The sequence below is a fragment of the Theropithecus gelada genome, chromosome 1 (genome assembly GCF_003255815.1).
Source record: "Theropithecus gelada isolate Dixy chromosome 1, Tgel_1.0, whole genome shotgun sequence".
NCBI classification, from domain to species: Eukaryota; Metazoa; Chordata; class Mammalia; order Primates; family Cercopithecidae; genus Theropithecus; species Theropithecus gelada.
Genome location: NC_037668.1, coordinates 22,404,075 through 22,421,705, shown reverse-complemented (window position 1 = coordinate 22,421,705; position 17,631 = coordinate 22,404,075). Strand labels below are relative to the sequence as shown.

Genomic DNA, 17,631 nt, shown 5'->3' with positions numbered 1-17,631 from the left:
GAAGGAAGGAAGGAAGGAAGGAAGGAAGGAAGGAAGGAAGGAAGGAAGGAGAAAAGAAAAGAAAAGAAAAAGAAAAGAAAAAGTCCCAAGCTAAGCCCATGATTTCCCCTGCTCCTGTAAAAATACTGTTCTTCCCAGGTTTCCCATGCAGAAGGGCAGGAATTTTTTTTCCCCTGACCTGTTCACTGCTGCATCCTTAGCACCTAGAACAGTACCCAGCATGTAGGTGGTGCCCAATAAATATTTGCTCGAGGTGGGCGCAGAGGATTTTATACCCAGGAGCTGGGGGACACAGACCTCCCGTCCTCAGCACCCCCTCTAAGCATGCACAGGTGCTCAGACACACAAGCTACCACATACGCTGGGAGCAGTCGGGGCCAGTCCAGCCAGCCAGGCAGTAGCAGGTCCCGTTCGAGGGGTGACAGAAGGAGTGGTTAGCGCACTTGCAGGGCACACAGCGTTTGCCATAGCGGCCAGGCTGACAGGCTGGGGGAAAGGGGTACACGGTGACTGGGGGCAGAGGTCAATCCTCAATCAGCCCTTACTCCACCGTCTCCCTCCCTCCTTCCCACTGCAGTAACTAGTCTGAAGACAGGTCAGAGAACCAGACCAGGGGGGTGGGGGGTGTGCTGGCATCTGACGCTACACTGCCCCCTGCTGGTGGCAGGTGGAGGGGGCAGTAGGGAGCCTCACATCTCTGGCAGGAGGGGCCTCGGAATCCGGGTGCACACACACAGTTGCCATTCTCAGGGAGGCAGGTGCCCCCATTCTTGCAGGTGCAGGTGTTGCTACAGTTGACTCCCCATAAGCCCTCAGGGCAGGACAGGTGGCAGCGCGTGCCTGTGGGAGACAGCAGTCGGGTGTGCCTGGCTGGGCCCCCTTCAGTTCCAGGGGGGTCTTCTGGACACATTTCCTATGGATGAACCCCCCAATCCACAGTAGGCCTGGGGCCCCAGAATGCTCACCCATCCAGCCAGCCTGGCACTGACAGCGTCCATGAACAGGGTCACAGCCATCAGAGTGGTCACAGTCACAGTGACTGGCACAGCCTTCTCCAAACTGCCCCTTCTTGGAGAAGGAGTGGGGAGCAGATAGGCCAGTCAGCTAGGGGACGCCGTGCCCTCCCTCCCCCAGGCAGACAGGCTGTCCAGCACTCACCGGACAGGGCAGCTGGCAGCGGGCCCCATGCCACCCAGGGGTGCAGGTACAAGCTCCAGTTTGGGGGCTGCAGACTGCCTCATGGGCACACTGGCAGCTGGCATTGCAACCGAAGCCCCAGGTTCCAGGTGGGCAGGGCACAGAGCAGTTACCACGCTGCCAACCTGGAGGAGGGGCCTGGTAGGTAGGTATGGGGGCTCAGCTCCCCTCCTGAGCAAGCACACAGTGGAAGTTGGCTGGGCCAGATTCTATGCTATGAGCTGGGGCGGGTGGGGGGTGTTCATGGCACTATACAGGAGAAAAGCTTATGAACTATTTGATGCTGAGCAGAAGGCTAACTGCCTTCCAGTGAGGTACCACCCCATTCTGGGTCTGGGGTGCCTTCTGCAAGATAAAGGGGATGGAAGTAAACTCAAATGTTTATAGGAGCTCCATCAGGTAACTAAATGACTTATACAGAGGATGTGCCAGACAATATAGGGAGTAGTGGGGACTGAAGATGGGAGACTTGTTAATAGAGAGGTAGCCAAACAAAACACAACCGTATCAAAATCCAGCCTAAAGGTTGCCAACGTGCCACTCTGGCAGGTATGAGGCCCTTCCCAGGGTGGTAATTGTATTTCTGTATGACTGAGGGTGAGGGATGTTCACCAGTGAGGTGTCTTTTGGCCTCGGACTTTAAGGACAGGTAGGATCTTTGTGCTTGAAGAAAAGCAAAGTGGATTTTCCAGAAAGGAAGCAGCCTGGATACTTTCCCTGTGTCCAGGTGCTGCCCCTCCACCCTTACCCTGCAGCTGCTCCCCTGCCCTTGGCCTACCCATCCTCCTGGACTCTCCCTTCTTCCCTTGGCCATCACTCAAGTCTTCTCTCTGGGAAACTCCGTCCTATTACCTTCCTTGCAGACGCACTCGCCGTCGATGGGTGAGCAGGCGATGGCATTTTCACATGAGCAGCGTGCGGAACAGTTGACACCGTAGGTGTCGGGAGGACAAAGACTAGCACAGTGAGGGCCCTGAAAGAGGGTGAGGGGGTGAGAGGGGCGGCCCATTCCTTGGCCTCTCCACCTGCCTCGCTTCCTTGCAGCGAGGCGCGCCTCACCGTGTAGCCCGGCGCGCACTGACAGAGGCCGCTGGTAGCCTGGCAGACGCCGCCGTGCAGGCAGAGGCAGTGTTCCTGGCACCCCGGACCGTGCGTGTCCTGCGGGCAGCTCTCGTTGCAGTGAAGGCCCGCCCAGCCCGGCAGGCAGGAGCACTCCCCGTTCATCGGGTGGCAGCTGGGGGCAGAGGCGGGGCGGGGCGCTGTCTGAGCTGGGCCGGGGCAGGCCAGCTTCCTCGACCCCTCTGCGTGGTGGGTGGGATTCGCACAACGCTGGGGTAAGGGGGCCACTAGGGAGGCTCCGCGCTATTCTGAAACCGGGGTTGGGGCAAGTAGCGGTACCCCAGGCCCCTCCCGGCCCCCGAGGCCCCTCCCTTTCCCCTTCTGTGACACCTGTCCCGCTTGGATATGGCCCTAGCGCTGTGGCGACTTCGGCCCCGAAGACCTCCCCATTGGCCTCTTGATCCTTTGACTTGTACCGAGGCCCACCTGAGGCTGTGCTCCGGGTCGCAGGTGCAGGGGGCCTGGCAGCTGAGACCGTAGAAGCCGTCGGGGCAGAGGCGCTCGGTGCAGCGATCCCCAGTGAAGCCGTGTTCGCACAGACATGCGCCATTGGCCGGGAAGCAACGGGCGTCCGGAGAGCAGTCGCACGTCTCAGCACAGTCCTGCCCAAAGCGGCCCACCGGGCACTCCTCCCGGCACCTGGGCACCTAGCTGAGTGAGCCTGGCGCCGCCCCACCTCCTCCCTCCCGCCTCCCGCCCTCCCCACCCCACTCACCGATCCCCAGTGTAACCCGGAGCGCAGCGGCACTGCCCAGTGAATCGGTCACAGAGGCCGCCGTTGTGGCAGCGACATTCCTGGGAGCAGCTGGGTCCATGAAAGCCCTCTGGGCAGGGCAGGGAGCAGATGGTGCCCTGTGGGGATGAGAGGTCAACAGGGCCCCAGGCACCCAGCCTCCTCCCCAAGGCCACAGGACCCCTTGATACCCCCATAACCACAGAGCTCACCCCCTTCATTCACACCCTCCTTGGAGGCCTGCTTAGCACCAACCACAGAATTCTCCCCAGACCCACACCCCATGCCCACAGGCCCCACCCTCCATACCATCCAGCCAGGAGGGCAGCTGCAGGAGCCCTGTGGGGCTTGGAAGACACCTCCATTTTGGCAAGGATGGGTACTGGGGCAGGAGAAGCCAGAAGTGCCCTGGGAACAGGACAGGTCACAGCTGCAGGACAGAGCGGGTGGAGTCAATGTGCAAACAAGCAATAACTGCTTCCCCTCTTGCCTCCAAGGACTGCCCCCACAACCCCCTCAGGACTTAGTGACTCACACTTGCTCTTCCCTGCTGGGGACTGTCGAGTCAGAAAGCAAAGGTTTCCAGGACTGGAAACGGCAGGGACACCCAGCAGGTGGGGGTGAGCAAAGAGCCACGGGTGGCATGTCTGCCTCTTGGGCGCCCCCACCTCCTCACTTTGGCTGGGCTTGTTCCCTCTTGGGGAACATCTGTGCTACTGTAGTAGGCTCAGGTCCACGAGCGCCTCCACAAAGCTTGATCCTGATTTCCACCTAGTTCTACCTTCTTCCTCCTGGCCCTCCCCAGCTCCCCCTGTACCCTACCTTGCAACAGGGTTCTCTGGGTCCTTGTCCCAGCCTCACTTTACAGCATGTCTTTCCACACGTGCTACCTCATGTTATCTTCACAGCCACCCTTCCATGTAAACAATACTATTCCCATTTTACAGACAGGAAACAAGCCCACGAAGAGTCAATAATTTGCTCAAGGTCACTCCACTAGTGAGGTGGCACAGGATCCGCTGGGACCAGGATCTTGGCCTCCACACCATCCCCACACTTGGGGCCTTGTCTGAGTTGCCTCATTTCCCCACGTAGGTCTGTGTGGCCTTGTGTCTGTGACTTCGTTAGAGTGTCATTCCCCCCATTACACACCTGGGCCCAGTCCTCTCTGCAGGGCAGAAGCAGGCTCCAGTCTGGGGATCGCAGCGTGCCCCGTGGCACTGGCAGCGGAACTGGCAGGCAGGGCCATAGTAGCCAGGGGTACAGGGCTGAAGGCAGTTCGGGGGCTGCAGACCCGAAGGGCAAGAACATTCCCCACTCTTGGGATCACACGAGCTATTGTTGCCGCAGCTGCAGGGCTTGTCACACTGTGGCCCCCACATTCCTGGGGCACATTCTGTGGGATAAGGAGGCGGGAAGGGTCACCGGGGGTCTAGTCCATCCGCAGCCTCCCCGTCTCTGTCTCCCAGCCCCCACATGCCCGCCCTGACTTCCACATCTCCAGAAAAGGCAGCTGGCAGCAATGGGGCTCTGGCGGGTAATAGCCCTGGGGTCCTAAGCCCCTGTACCCTGGTAGGGAGGGTGTACCTGAGGGTCCTGTGGCCCTTAAGGTACAAGAGGCCACTCCCTGGGGTCAGTAGCCACTCACCACTGGAACAGTCATCGCCCCGCCAGCCTGGCACACATTGGCACTGATTGGGTGCCACACAACGGCCATGGACACACTCCTGGGCACAGAGCGCTGGGACAGAGATGGGTGTGGTGAGATGTGTCCACCCCTGTCCCTAGCCAGCTTTTATCCCGCAAAGCCTAACTCCACCTTCTTCCAAAATCAGGCACCTGAAGTTCTCCAAGCCCCAATTTTGCCTCTAAGATAAAGACTGAGGGGCAGCAACTCAGGGGGAGAACTTAGCAAGATGCCAGCATTCTGGGTTCCCCTGTTCCTTTTTGTGAAATTGTCTGAGCACCTTGTTGGGAAAATGCTTTGGGGGAGAATCTCAGAGGGGGTCTGGACATGGACACTGTCCAGAGAGAGGGCAGGTGAGGGCCGGGGTTCTCTGGAAAGCAGTGTTTGCAGAGGCTAGTGATGGGCAGTGGCTGAGGGAAGTGGGAGCAAGAGGAAGACAGGCTCCAGTCATTACAGAGTGCTGGGAGCGGGGTGTAGTGGGCAGGAGAGGCTAGATAGTGACAAGTCAGAGACCAATAGCAACAGAGAGTCAGGGACAGGAAGAGACAGAGGCAGACCCAGACACCAAGTCAACAGAGACACAGAGACAGCCCAGAGACAGCCCAAAGACAGAACGAGAGCTCTTGGGCAGAGAGCGATGCAGAGACACTGTTGAGAGACATGGAGAGATGGGGTGGGAGACACATGGGGCCGGCTGGAGAGAAGGGTGTGAGGTGGCAATGGACAGGGAAGTGCTGATCTGCATCCTGGGGACAAGGCCAGGGAGAGGAGAGGAGGGGGGAACCCAAAAGGGCAGAGGAGTAACCCCATTCTAGCGGGGGGCCGGAAGGGACTCAGAAGGTTAAGTCCTAAGGCTGAGGCTAAGCTCCCGCCATTCCATTGCCCCACCCCGCTCCCTAACCCAACCCTGGACTCACGGACACAGAACCCCCTGCTCTCGTAGAAGCCATGGCAGCACTGCAGGCGCTGGCGGTGGTCCGTCTTCACCACCTGACGGTACACGGTCCGGTATACAACCCTACGGAGGCCAGGAAGGCAGCCCTCAGCCCCCTCTGCTGTCCGCACTCACCACAGTGTGGCCAGGGTGGGGGCACCACTTAACACTCTGGGCTGAGGGCGCAGAGAAAGGGCATTCCCTGTTTGAGGTTGCAGTGCACTACGATCTCGCCACCGCACTCCAGCCTGGGTGACACAGCGAGACCTTGTCTATTAAAAAAAGAAAGAAAGAGCATTCCCTTCTTGCCCCCACCCCAGCCCCACAGGCATATACTGTAACATGCGTGCATACCCTAAACACACACACACGCATTCACATATACATCCCATACACACGCACCCGACACGGACCATGCAGAATGAGTCCCTAGAAGCCAGGAGTTTCCTCTGAGTTTCTGAGAAGCAAACAGGTACAGAGAGCCAGGGGCCAGGCTGAGGCAGAGACTCAGGCAGCCCATCCACCCACGGAGGATGAGGAGCACTCACGTGGGCTGGGGGCAAGTATGGGGGCCCTCCCAGGGCCGCTCGCAGGGCTCTGAGGGGAGCAGGCTGAAGGGGCGGGAGTGGGACTCCTTGGTGGTGGTAGTGAAGCTGCAAGACAGGGAACAGGGTTAGGACCGAGGGCAGGAGGAGGCCTGAGCGGCCACAATGGGAAAACGGCCATGAGGGCTTGGCCACAGTGGGGAATCCAAAGCCCAGCGCTGGGGCTGGCTCCCCAAGCCTAGGATGGGACCCCCATTCTGTCTCACCTCTCAAATCTGGAGGGCGTCTCCCAGAACTGGAAAGTTCCTGGGATACCCTCCATCACAGCCCCCTTCCCACTCTATTGACCAGAGCCTTCCATTTTTCTCTCCCTGCCCTCCCCTCACTGTATGGAAAGGGTAAGTGAGAACTGACTCTTGGGCCCAGCTGGCAGAGATGGGCTGAAGCATTTCCAGCTATATTTTGCCCTGGGTCTTTTCTCCCCGCCCTGTTTCCTTTGCTCCTCCTGGGCCAGCCCCGCTGCTTGCTCCACAAGGAATGACTCCCACTCTGTGCTCTGTTCCAAAGTTGGCCTCCCACAGGAACTAAGGGACAGGGACAGAGAAAGGATGGCTCAGAGACTGAGACAAGGTCAGAAATGGGGCTGGGGTCAAAGGCAACCCATAGAGAGGAGTAGAGAGAGCAGAAACAGAGAAACAGGCAGGAGGGGAGAGACTGGAGGGAAGGAAGGAGGTTAAAGAAGGACCAGGAAGAGAACTCCCGTAGGGACAATAAGGACAATCGGGAGCTAGGGCTTCGTGCCCTCAAGGGGCAGCAGGGGCCCTCTCACCTTTCCCAGAAGCTGCAGGTGTTGGGATCACTGGGGTTGAGAGTTCCAGCCAGCCTCAGGCCCACGGCCAGGAGAAGGAGGGGACACAGAGGCAGTGACATTGCAGAGGCCTGCAGCAGGGTCGGCACAGAGCGGGCAGGGCCACTGCAGCCAGCAGCCTGGAGGACCTGTCTGCAGAGACCTGAGCCGTGGGCATGTAGAAGAGACCAGGCTGCGGCCCTGTGTCCTCTGGCCCCTTGCTCTGGGCTCTAGCTCCCCCACACCTCACTCCTGAGCTGCACTCACTTCCACGCCTCCGGTCTTTGCTCATAGTTTGCTTAGACACACTCATGTCTCATTCTTCACCCGGAGTTCTCATCTTTCAAGGTCTAGTTCAGGTGCCATCCCTTCCCTCCTCCACCTCCTGATCCTCATTGGCAGACAACCCCACTCATTCCTTCTGGGGGTCCCAGTACCATTCACCCCCACCCCGCTGTTCCAGTGCCTGCTCCCTGACCATGACCTCCAGAGGCAGGGACCCAGTGCCTTTCATCGCTGAATCCCCAGTCCCCAGCCCAGGCCCTACCCAGGGCACTTTGATATTGGTACCAAGGTGTGAGACTGGAACCAGTGAGGGGAAGTGATGAAGGACGCAGCCTTGGGCTCAGTCAGAGGAAGAACTTTCCGACAGTTGGAGTGGCTCAGGAATGAAATAGGCTACCTCAGGCACTGGGTATATGCAGGCGGAAGCCAAAACCAGCCTGATGAAATGCTGTCAGGGGTCTCCTGCTCTATGAGGTGGAGTGGGGCTGGGTCCAGGTGACTTCCCAACCAGTGGTGTGCTGGAGCCAGCTCATACGGGCCCAGAGAGCCAATTGTATGCATCTCTTCCTAGCAACATGTTCAATGATGTCACATGAGTAGCTCAAAATCAGGCATGGGGGATTATTGACACCAGAGAAACTAGCAAACACTAAAACCCAAGGCCAGTCTCCCTCCTAGAGTCGGTTGTGACACCTCAGCCGGCACACCACAACACCCAGCTCTAGGTGTTATCACCTGAAGAGGTCACCAACCTGGTCTTGCATTTGAGGAAAAGCTCCTGCCTCCCTCAGACCGCCCTGTCAGCCATTTGGAAATGGGGTCCTCTCCATCCCCACCCCCCCTGGCTCCCAGGACTTCAGACGACTCTGCTGCCTCAGCTCCTGAGCTCGGGAGAGGCTGAGCTCCCACAGTGCCCATCCCCGCAGCCGGCTTCAGGTTCTGCGCTCCGTGTTCCCAAAACTCGCTCTGGCTCCCTGCTCTACGCCTCCCCGAGGCGCCCACATCTGCTTATGATTTTTCTGAGATGAGAGAAAGGTCGCGGTTGCTGGCCCCTTACCCCCCTGAGTATCTCTGGAATGTTGCTGCCTGGCCCCACCTCACACCCCACACCCACACACTCCCAGGGTCCCCACAGCCGCTCTCAGCCCCAAGGAGGGCGGCCCCTCCTTCCCTCCAGGTCTAGGCTCCTAACTTAACCCTATCTCAACTGCCGTGTTCCTCCTTCACCTTTAACCCTCCAGCAGCCAGATCTCCAGCCTTTCATCTAGGATGCTGGCCCACCTCTCCTCCCAGTGCCAGCGTGTACCCACCCCTCCAGTGCAGCCCAGCCGCATGCCCCATCACACCTCCCGCAGCACGAATCTCAGCCTCTAGCCTCCTCTGTGCTTCCTCCCATCCATCCTCCGTAGCCAAGTAACTCACCAGGTAGGGCCTGCCCACAGCTCAGCCCTGGGTCCTGGGGCCTGGGGCTTGAGGGCCAGGGAATGTCCTGGGGGATCCCAGCATTCAGGATATGAAGCCTGAAAACAGGAAATAGAGCCTGGCTAGGAAGAGGGACATCAGGGAGCGTGACGGGGGTGGCTCTGTCCTCCCACCATCCTGAACGCAGTGGGTAGCATACGGGAGGGCCATGACCAGAAGCCTCTTTCTAGCGGCTTGTCTCCAGAACTGACACTGTGGCCCCCTCTGAAGGCGAGAGGCCACAGTCAGGAGTGCCCTAGAGACACTCCTCAGAGTCTGTCCCAGCGCTCCACGCCCACATCACTCAGACACATCCCCACTCCCAGACAGAGTCATCCCTTCTCCTAATGTCCCCAAACCATCCCCTCCCAGCCTGTCCTGCTCCAGTCATCTTCCCAGGCCCAATACCCACTCCAAGGCTTGCTCTGCCTGGCCCCAGCTAACCTTCTCCCTACCTCTCCCTCAGTGTGGTTGGCAGCCAGGGCCCTGGGCAGGACCCCGAGCCCTCCATACACCTCTGCCTCGTCTCTCGGTCTCCACACTCCCCTCTTCCTGGACCCTCAGCTCTGGCCCTGGTGTGGGGCCCCTGTGCTCCAACTGCAGCTCAGTCTGTCTGAAGCCAGGCTTATCACCCTTGTCCCTGGGTGAGCCTCATCTCCTGAGACGCACAGGGATTCCCCAGCCATCCCCCTGCCCAGGCGTGGTGGCATGGACAAAACTTGTTCCAGGAAGGACCCGAGTTAAGGCCCAGGGAGGAGGTGCCATATAGGTTGAGCTGTTGTTGGGCCTAGAAAAGGTCCTTCCTCCCATTCCCATCAGCCCCCACCCACCCAGGTCCTGTCCCTGTCACCTTCTCCCAGCCAACTTCTAGAGGACACAGTTCACCTGGGCGGCTTTGAGATGGACTGAAGGACAGAGAGACAGAGGAGCATGAGGAGGGGCTGACTCTAATCCCCACCCACTTCTGGCTGGCTGGGAGGTTAGCTGGCTGGAGGGGTGGGTAGGTTCTGTTTTCCCAAAGGTCCTCAGGGTAGGGCCGGAGTGCGGAGGAGGCATCAGCTGGTCAGCCCAGGGCTGGAAGCCAGGGTGGGGTCAGGGGAGATCAGTGGGTGGCCCAGGGAGGGGACAGATGGGGTGGGGGTCCTGGCAGGAAGAGGAAGGGTTTGGCTTGACCATCCTCCGCCTCTGAGAAGGGAACACAGGCCAGACCAGGAGCCCAGAACCCCAGCCTGGCCTCCAGGCTTGTTCCCATCTAAGCCTTTGTCCCTAAGCCTGGCCCATGCTCCCCCAACCCCTCCCAGCCACAGCAGCACCGGGCCCCAAGAGATTGCACATACCCCTCAAGGGGGTGAAATCAGACCGCTCCTGGGCCCCTGCCCTGCCCTGGGGGTCCACATTGCACTCACTGAGGGGGACCCTGGAGCACCCCCGCTGCAGGCTTGCTTCTTCGTCATGTGGAGGCCCCCTCCTGTTCCCCTACTCAACCTTCACCTTCCAAGCCTCTGGTTTGAGGGACTCAACACCTTCCCTCCCAAGAATCATAATGTGACACTGAGCTGAGACAGGCAGGGTGTTCAGAGATTTACATGGATCATCACATTCAAAGTTCACATTAATCCCCTGTGGTAGGTGTTACGGCCCACTTCAGAGATGAGGAAGCAGGCACAGAGAGGGTAAGAAACCTGACCAGGACCACACAACCAGGAGTGTCAGAGCTGGGATCCAAATCCAGGCTGCTGGCAGAGGACTCCCCATGATTCCATTCTTTCCCGAGCCCAGCTGGGAAGCCCAGGGGCTCTGTATCTTCTTTTTCAAAGCCTCTCTTATGGGGGTGGGGGAGCTGGCAGGGGGTTGGACAGGAGAAGGGGATGGGGGTGGGGGCTGCCACAAGAACATGATCAGAAGCGTGGGAACTGAGATGTGTTTACAGTCAAGAATGAGCTGACACTTCTCTCTCCTCCACCTCAAGATGTAAATCGGCTGGGCTCCTGGCCAGGCCCTGAGATCCCAGTCCCGCCTGCACAGCCCAGCATCCCTGCCCTCTCAGCCTCCGAGCCCACACAGAAGACCGGATCACCCTCCCTGGGCTTCCCCAAACTCCAGCTCAGCTGGTTCCATCTGGTAGGGGGCACCCCTACCCTCACTGTGCCTCAGCCCCTCCTAGGATGAAGGAATTGGGAGTGGGCTCTGGGGGAGCAGGGGTAGGGGGTGATTAGAGTTCCTGGTGGACAGGAGGATTCATTTCTATAGAAAGCAGAGAGTAAGGGCAATGGAAGTGAGACAGCAGAAGGGACTTCCCCACGGGCTCCCTTCCAGCTTCTCTGGGAAATCATGTAGCACAGGATAACCCCTCAGCTCTGCACCCCCAACCCCTGCCCAAGTTCAAGCCTGGGTGTGAATCCCAGCCTGCAGTTCCTTCACCTATAAAATGGGGATGAGATTAGTACTTCCTTTGTAGGGTCGCTGTGCAGACTAAATGAGTTGGTCTAGATAAAGCGGTAAGAGCCAGTACCTAATATGCTCAGTTAATGTTAGCTGTCTCCTTGATAGCGTCCTCAGTCCCACTCCTCCTCCTGCACCCAATGTGGCCCCCATCCGCCCTCCCCTTGGCGCCTTTGGGTATTAATTCCAGGAAAAACGTTCTTGTGTTTTCTGAAGAACCCCCAGGATGATCCGGGAATGGGAATGGGGCCGCAATTGCTGACAGAGAGAAAGGAAGTGGGGGCGGGAGGGGGCCAGGCTCCCCCGAGAACCTGATCCCCCAAAACGATGGGCTGCCCGCCAGGTGCATCTTCAAGCCAGACGCAGTTGACAAGGCAGAATGCCTGAATTCTGCTTCCCCCGGACCTGGGCCTGAGCACCAACCCTAGTTCCTTGCTCTGTTCGACTGCCCCCTCCTCTCTTCTCCATCTCCCTCTTTCTCTCTCTCACCACTTCCCGTCCTGGAGTACAGAGCTTCTAGTCCTATCTCTGTTACTTACAAGCTGTGTAACCTGAGTTATAATATATCACTTGAGTCCTCTGATCCTTCATCTCCTCATCTGTAAAATGGGAGACTATCACTCCCCGCCATCTCTCAGGGTCCTGCAAACGTTGGAACTTCTGGTTCCAGTGACCATCCTGGAACAGAACCTCAGACCTCAGACTACAGCCTGCTCCGTGGATATGTGTTGATGCAAAAACAGAATCCTCCAAGCTCCAGGGTTTCTGCCTCTTCCTTTTTGACTTTTGTCTTGTTCTCCATCAGAAACTCTGCTGTCTACCTTTCCCCACCCCCTTCCTTCGTCAGCTTCTTGGTCTCTGTCTTCCTGCCTCTCTTCTTCCCTTTCTATACTAAGGCTGCCATGTACAGTTGCACGGTGTATTTACTGCACAACAGCATCCACTTTCAAGGGCTTTCCACTTTCAGAGTGGAAGCTGAACTCCAGCTATGATCCACTCACTAAAGCCATGCGTCTTAGCTTGGTGCTAAGGTTGTCTTGCCCTGTATCTCTCTTGTCTTTCTGTCTGTCTCCCTGTCTTTGTGTCTGTTTCTCTGTGGCCTTTTCTAACCTATCTTTGCCATGGAGACAGGATCACTTAGTCCTTCCCACCCAGCAGTGAGATCCCAGTCCAAAGACTTCTCCCCTCCCTCCCCACACAGGGAGCTCTCGCAGCAGCTTGCTGCGCTCCACCGGCTACCCAGTACACCCATGTACACACTTGTACACTGAAGCACAGAACGCCGCCTATATCCAGCCTGGCCAGGCCCTCGGCACGCCAGGCATGTCTGCCGGATGGAGAAACAGGAAGCCTGCGTGTGCGACCAGAGTGCGCCAGAGGCTGGGCGGGAAAGGGGCAGGGGTGAGGGGCTGGACTTGTGTTCTCTGTGACTCAGGAAACAGAAGCTAGAGGGTCCTAGGTCCGACCTGTTTACTCATCAGGAAATGGGACAGCTGCAGGGACCCTGATTCACACATCTATCGCACACCTCCTGAAGGCTGTCACCAGTGCCCGTCCCAACCCTCGCTGCCACCCTGGAAGGTGCTGGTAATTGTCATCCCCATTTCGTAGGCAGTGGAGGGTCTCAGGTAAAATGCCTTGCCAAGGGCTGTCTGGCTGCCAGGGGCAAGAGCAGGATTCCAATCTGCTTCAAAGGACAAAGCTGTGTGGGGAGGTAACCCCTGGGGTGACATAGGCTAGGGAGCAGCACACCCCCAGGCCCACCCTGTTTATCGCCACCCCAAGATTATGTTCAAAAAGTGCTCTGGCCACTGCCCCTCTCTCCCACTCTCTGTGGCTCCTTACACCCCAATAAAGAACACCCAGGGGGCCAGCCCCCACGGGGGGTCCAGCTTCACTGCCTCTACCCCTGCGCTCCCATCACACTGGACAGCCGCTGACCCCACATGCCTCTCACCACACCTCCACCGTGGCTCAGGCCACCCCTGAAATGCCCAGGTTCTACACAGCCTCAAGGCCAGCCTCTTCCAAGAAGCCCCTCAGTGGCTGTGGCCTCACGCACTCCTCCCTACTCTCCAGGCCTTCCTGCAGGCTCTCAGCACAGTCACCACTGACCCTCATGGCTTCAAGGAGGCTGGGGTTGCTCTTCTCCCCTGAATGCCCTGAGGCCGGCTCCCAGCTGGACATGCATCTGTCCCTGGAGGGTCCACGCCTCCCCAAACCTCAACCAAAATCCTGGCACCAGTGTACCTCCTCTGGAGACAAGTGGAACTCACCCAGGCCAACCCAGGGGTTCACAGCCCCCGAAATACTCCAAGTCTGCTGGGCTGATTAGGCTGATGGATACCCCTTCTGTGATTGCTGGTTTGTGAGTCTGTTTTCCCCACCAGGTTGGACTCTCTCAAATCTTATTCCTCTCCAAGGCTCTGTGAGCGGGCCTGGGTGCCCCCTGGGTGTTTCCTCGCAGCTCCCATCCTATGAGTCATTATGTTTTTATTAAAGTTAGTCTGCCTCACTGAACTGGAGCTCCCTGGGGACAGGGTATTTCTCTGCCTTCCTCACCACTATAACCCCAGCACTGGCCAGCACCTACACCCAGGATGCCTGGCACCCAACAGGCAATAACTAAACATTTGTGTGGAGTGGATGGACTGATACACCCTGAAATCTTTCTGACTCCAGTACGCCTTGACTTTCCCAGGAATGGGAGAGAGGGAGAGATGTTCAGTGGCTGTGGTGTCTCCCCACACTCCAGACAGTAGAGCTGGGCCCTTGTCCCGGGGCCCTCAAGACACAGTGAGGTGCGAGTTTGATGAGATGATGGAAAATGGAATGCAGAAAGAACTTTTCAACGTGACAAAGCAAAAGGCGGCTCCAGACTTGCCCTCCTGACCTCCGGCAGGAATTCCTCAGGGCCGGCCTCCAAGTTCCTATGGAATGAGTACACAGTAGCACCAGGCCCTGAGTCACCTGGAGGTGGAGGGGCATGCCCACACCGCATGAGCCCTCATCCTGTGCCTCCCCTTCCAGGGCCAACACCCGCTCACTGTCCACTGCACACATCTCCTGCTACACAGAGGGATGGGGCCCCAGGAGCCACTTCATGGGGGTAGGACGGAGGGCAAAAGCAGGACGGCACGAGCACCCACCAGCAGTGAGCAGGCCATGCCCCAGGGCCCACCCACATGCTGTTTCTCTCAGGACTCCCGTCTTGCCACACATGGGTGCTGTAATACTAATTACCGTGCCTCGTTAAATGTGTACTGTGGCTAGATCCTGTCTTTTAGTTCTCCCAGCAATCCTATAAAGTAAGCGCTATTATGCCTCCCATTTTATGAAGAAATATCCCAGAAAGGTTCAGTGATTTGTCCTAGGCCACACAGGCAACTGAAGCCAGAGCAGGAATTTGGGCCAGGTCTATCTCATTCCAAAGCCTGTGCTGCTTTCTTTTTGTTTTGTTTTGTTTTGAGACAGAGCTTCACCATGCCAAGGCTGGAATGCAGTGGCATGATCATGGCTCACTGCAGCCTCAACCTCCTGGGCTCAAGTGATCCTCCCACCTCAGACTCCTGAGTAGATGGGCCCACAGGCAGGTACCATCACGCCCAGCTAATTAAAAAAAAAAAAAAATTGCACGGATGCAGTCTCATTATGTTGAACAGGCTGGTCCTGAACTCCTGGCCTCCAGAGATCCTCATGCCTTGGCCTCCCAAAGTGCCAGGATTACTGGCGTGAGCCACCTCGCCTGGTGTTTCCAGTGTGCTGCTTTCTTTTTTTTTTTTTTTTTTTTGAGACAGAGTCTCACTCTGTCACCCAGGTTGGAGTGCAGTGGTGCGATCTCGGCTCACTGCAAGCTCTGCCTCCCGGGTTCACGCCATTCTCCTGCCTCAGCCTCTGGAGCAGCTGGGACTACAGGCGCTGGCCATCACGCCCGCTAATTTTTTTTTTTTTTTTTTTTGTATTTTTAGTGGAGACGGGGTTTCACCGTGTCAGCCAGAATGGTCTCGATCTCCTGACCTCATGATCCGCCCGTCTCAGCCTCCCAAAGTGCTGGGATTACAGGCATGAGCCACCGCACCCGGCCTCCAGTGTGCTGCTTTCTAACCTCATAGTTTCTCTTTGGTCTTCTGACTTTCTCCTCCTCTCCCTCAGTCTCCGCCTCCTTTTTGTTCTATCCCTAGGTCTCTGCTCTATTTTTCCAGGCCTGCTTTTCTCCCTCCGGGCATTTTGTTGTAATGAGTCTATGCCTCTGCTGTGTCTCTGCATCTGTCAGCCTCTGTTTCCCTATTTATATCTGTCTCCATCTCTGTCTTTGTGTTTCTCTCTCTCCTTCCCTGTCTTCTCTACCCCTTCCTTCTGGTCTCTCCCCTGTAGGTTAGGTGACAGGAGCCAACATCCTCCCCAGAGCTAGGATGGCACCCCAGGGTCCCCCATGAGTCCTGGGAGGCCTCTTTCTCAAGGCTCCCAAAGCTCCTCAGAGGAGAGGCTTGGGGAGCACCGTGGTGGAGGCTCCACCTGGCCTCAGCCTCCTCCCCAGCAGTGTGTATCGGGTGGGGGAGGCACACAGCAGCCCCATGACCTTCTATCTCTCTCCAGGTTTCCGACTGGTGGATGGGGCTGCCTGGAGCATGAGTTTCCTCTTCTGGGAGAGTCTGATAGGAAATGTTGAGGGGGGACAGAGGGTGGAGGAACAGATGCCAACTCTCAGCTTTACCCTCCAGTGGAGAGAGAGGAAGGCAGAGAAGTGAGTCTGGCCAACTCAGCTCCTAGAGATGGCAGCCCCACCTGCAGTGGGGAACATGGTGGGTGGACCTTCAGAGGCCCCAAGAGTGGGAGAGGCCACACAGCAGGGAGGAGACACAGGAGACAGGAGGGCTGCGCCCACACCCTGGCTTATGACTGGCTCACCAGCACACACAACAGGCCCTATACCATGAGCTGGGTTTGAGTGGGGTTCAGAGATGAGCTCCCTGGTCTCTAACCATCCCCCAGTACAAGGCCAGCTTAGGCCAGGGTTGAGAGCTGACACCCGGCCTAATCCTGCCCGAGCTGAGGCCTGGCTGAGCCTGGGAACCTCAGGCTAGCACAAGCTGTTCCTGTCCCAGGGGACTAGGGTCACAGCCCAGCCCCAGGAGAGGCCACTCATAACAGGCCAGAACAGGGGAATGGAGAGCAGCCACCGGAGGCTGGAGATGGGGGCAGGAGTGAAGGGTGGCCTTGATGGGGCCTGGGCTCCTGGACCCCCCACACTCCCACCTGGCTCTTAGCACAACCTCAGATCATCAGCCTGCCAAGTTTTCTGAGGATCCAGATGCCCAGGACCTCAAACCGAACCCCCAGTCCTCATAACTGGCAAAGATGTGAGAGCCAGGAACCTGCAAACTTGGGTCCTTCTACATCCTCCGTCAAACATTTCTCCCCGGTGGGCAGAGAGACGACACTGATCATCTGTTTATCTAGTGTCGTTCAAAGCAGGAGACACGTTTTTGCTCACTTAAGCCTCACAACCCATCAGATAGGCCCTATATTATTCTCCTTTAGAAACGAGAAACTGAGGCACAGAGGTCAGGTCTCTTGACCAAGACCCCACAGACAGCTGCAGAGTGGAGGGTGGCACTTGGCAGTGTTGGCTCCAGTGTCGATGCTCTTGTGGCTACACTTCCCTTAAAAGCCAAGGACAGCACCCGGTGCCGGCCAAGGACAGCACCCAGTCTTCTCTTCCCAGCCCTGGGAGGGGTCAGGGAGCCAGGCTGCCCCTGACTCCCAAAGTCCGGGGACCAGGGGCTCAGGGAACAGCCTCGCTAGCATTTCATCTTATTTACATGTTCATTACGAAAGGGAACCCCAATCCATCCTCGCTGGCCCCCTCCACTGCCCCCTTCCCCTCCTTATCAGTCCCCCTTTTCTACACTCCTGGGTCTGGGGCCTCAGACTCTAGTCGAGGGGGGGGACCTCGGGGCCGCACGCCCTTTCCCCGGGGCAGGGTGGTCTCCGGGCCCCACCACCCTGGCCTTCCCTGCCGGAGGGCGCGCACTCACTCACCTGTCTGGGGACCCCGTCTCTCCTGTGGCCCCGGGTGGGAACTGCTGGGGTCTGCGAGGAGGAGGACTGGACAACCGAGGACGGGGCGAGGGTCCCCGCTTCGAGCCCCAGCCTGACTGCGGGAGCGGCGGGGAGGCGGGACGTTGCTGATCGCAGGGCCGGGAGGGGCGCGGAGGGGCGGGGGGCAGGAAGGGGGTGGGAACTCGGGCCCTCGCCAAGGCAGGAAGTTTTGACAAGGAAACAGGAGCCGGGGGAGGGGAGATCCAGGCGCCCGGGAGGGAAAACTGTGTTCAGGGTGGGATCACAGAGGACGACTCTGCCCGGCCTGGGCCAGAAGCA

General features: G+C 58.1%; 1 protein-coding gene across 1 annotated transcript in view; it reads right to left on the bottom strand.

The window, feature by feature from the left end:
• The window catches only part of PEAR1 (platelet endothelial aggregation receptor 1), a 23,133-nt gene extending 5,734 nt beyond the window's left edge, over window positions 1-17,399 (bottom strand). Inside the window, exons 1-15 of the mRNA XM_025396668.1 lie at window positions 17,293-17,399; window positions 7,045-7,154; window positions 6,219-6,323; window positions 5,654-5,754; window positions 4,698-4,790; window positions 4,202-4,445; window positions 3,359-3,479; window positions 3,032-3,168; window positions 2,743-2,955; window positions 2,257-2,431; window positions 2,050-2,170; window positions 1,159-1,322; window positions 966-1,068; window positions 694-840; window positions 361-486 (exon numbers count right to left, since the gene is read on the bottom strand). Of these exons, the coding sequence (XP_025252453.1) occupies window positions 361-486; window positions 694-840; window positions 966-1,068; window positions 1,159-1,322; window positions 2,050-2,170; window positions 2,257-2,431; window positions 2,743-2,955; window positions 3,032-3,168; window positions 3,359-3,479; window positions 4,202-4,445; window positions 4,698-4,790; window positions 5,654-5,754; window positions 6,219-6,323; window positions 7,045-7,145 (1,951 nt within the window). The 5' untranslated portion in view covers window positions 7,146-7,154; window positions 17,293-17,399. The remainder of the gene's footprint in view (window positions 1-360; window positions 487-693; window positions 841-965; window positions 1,069-1,158; window positions 1,323-2,049; window positions 2,171-2,256; window positions 2,432-2,742; window positions 2,956-3,031; window positions 3,169-3,358; window positions 3,480-4,201; window positions 4,446-4,697; window positions 4,791-5,653; window positions 5,755-6,218; window positions 6,324-7,044; window positions 7,155-17,292) is intronic.
• Between the last annotated feature and the right edge of the window lie 232 nt (window positions 17,400-17,631).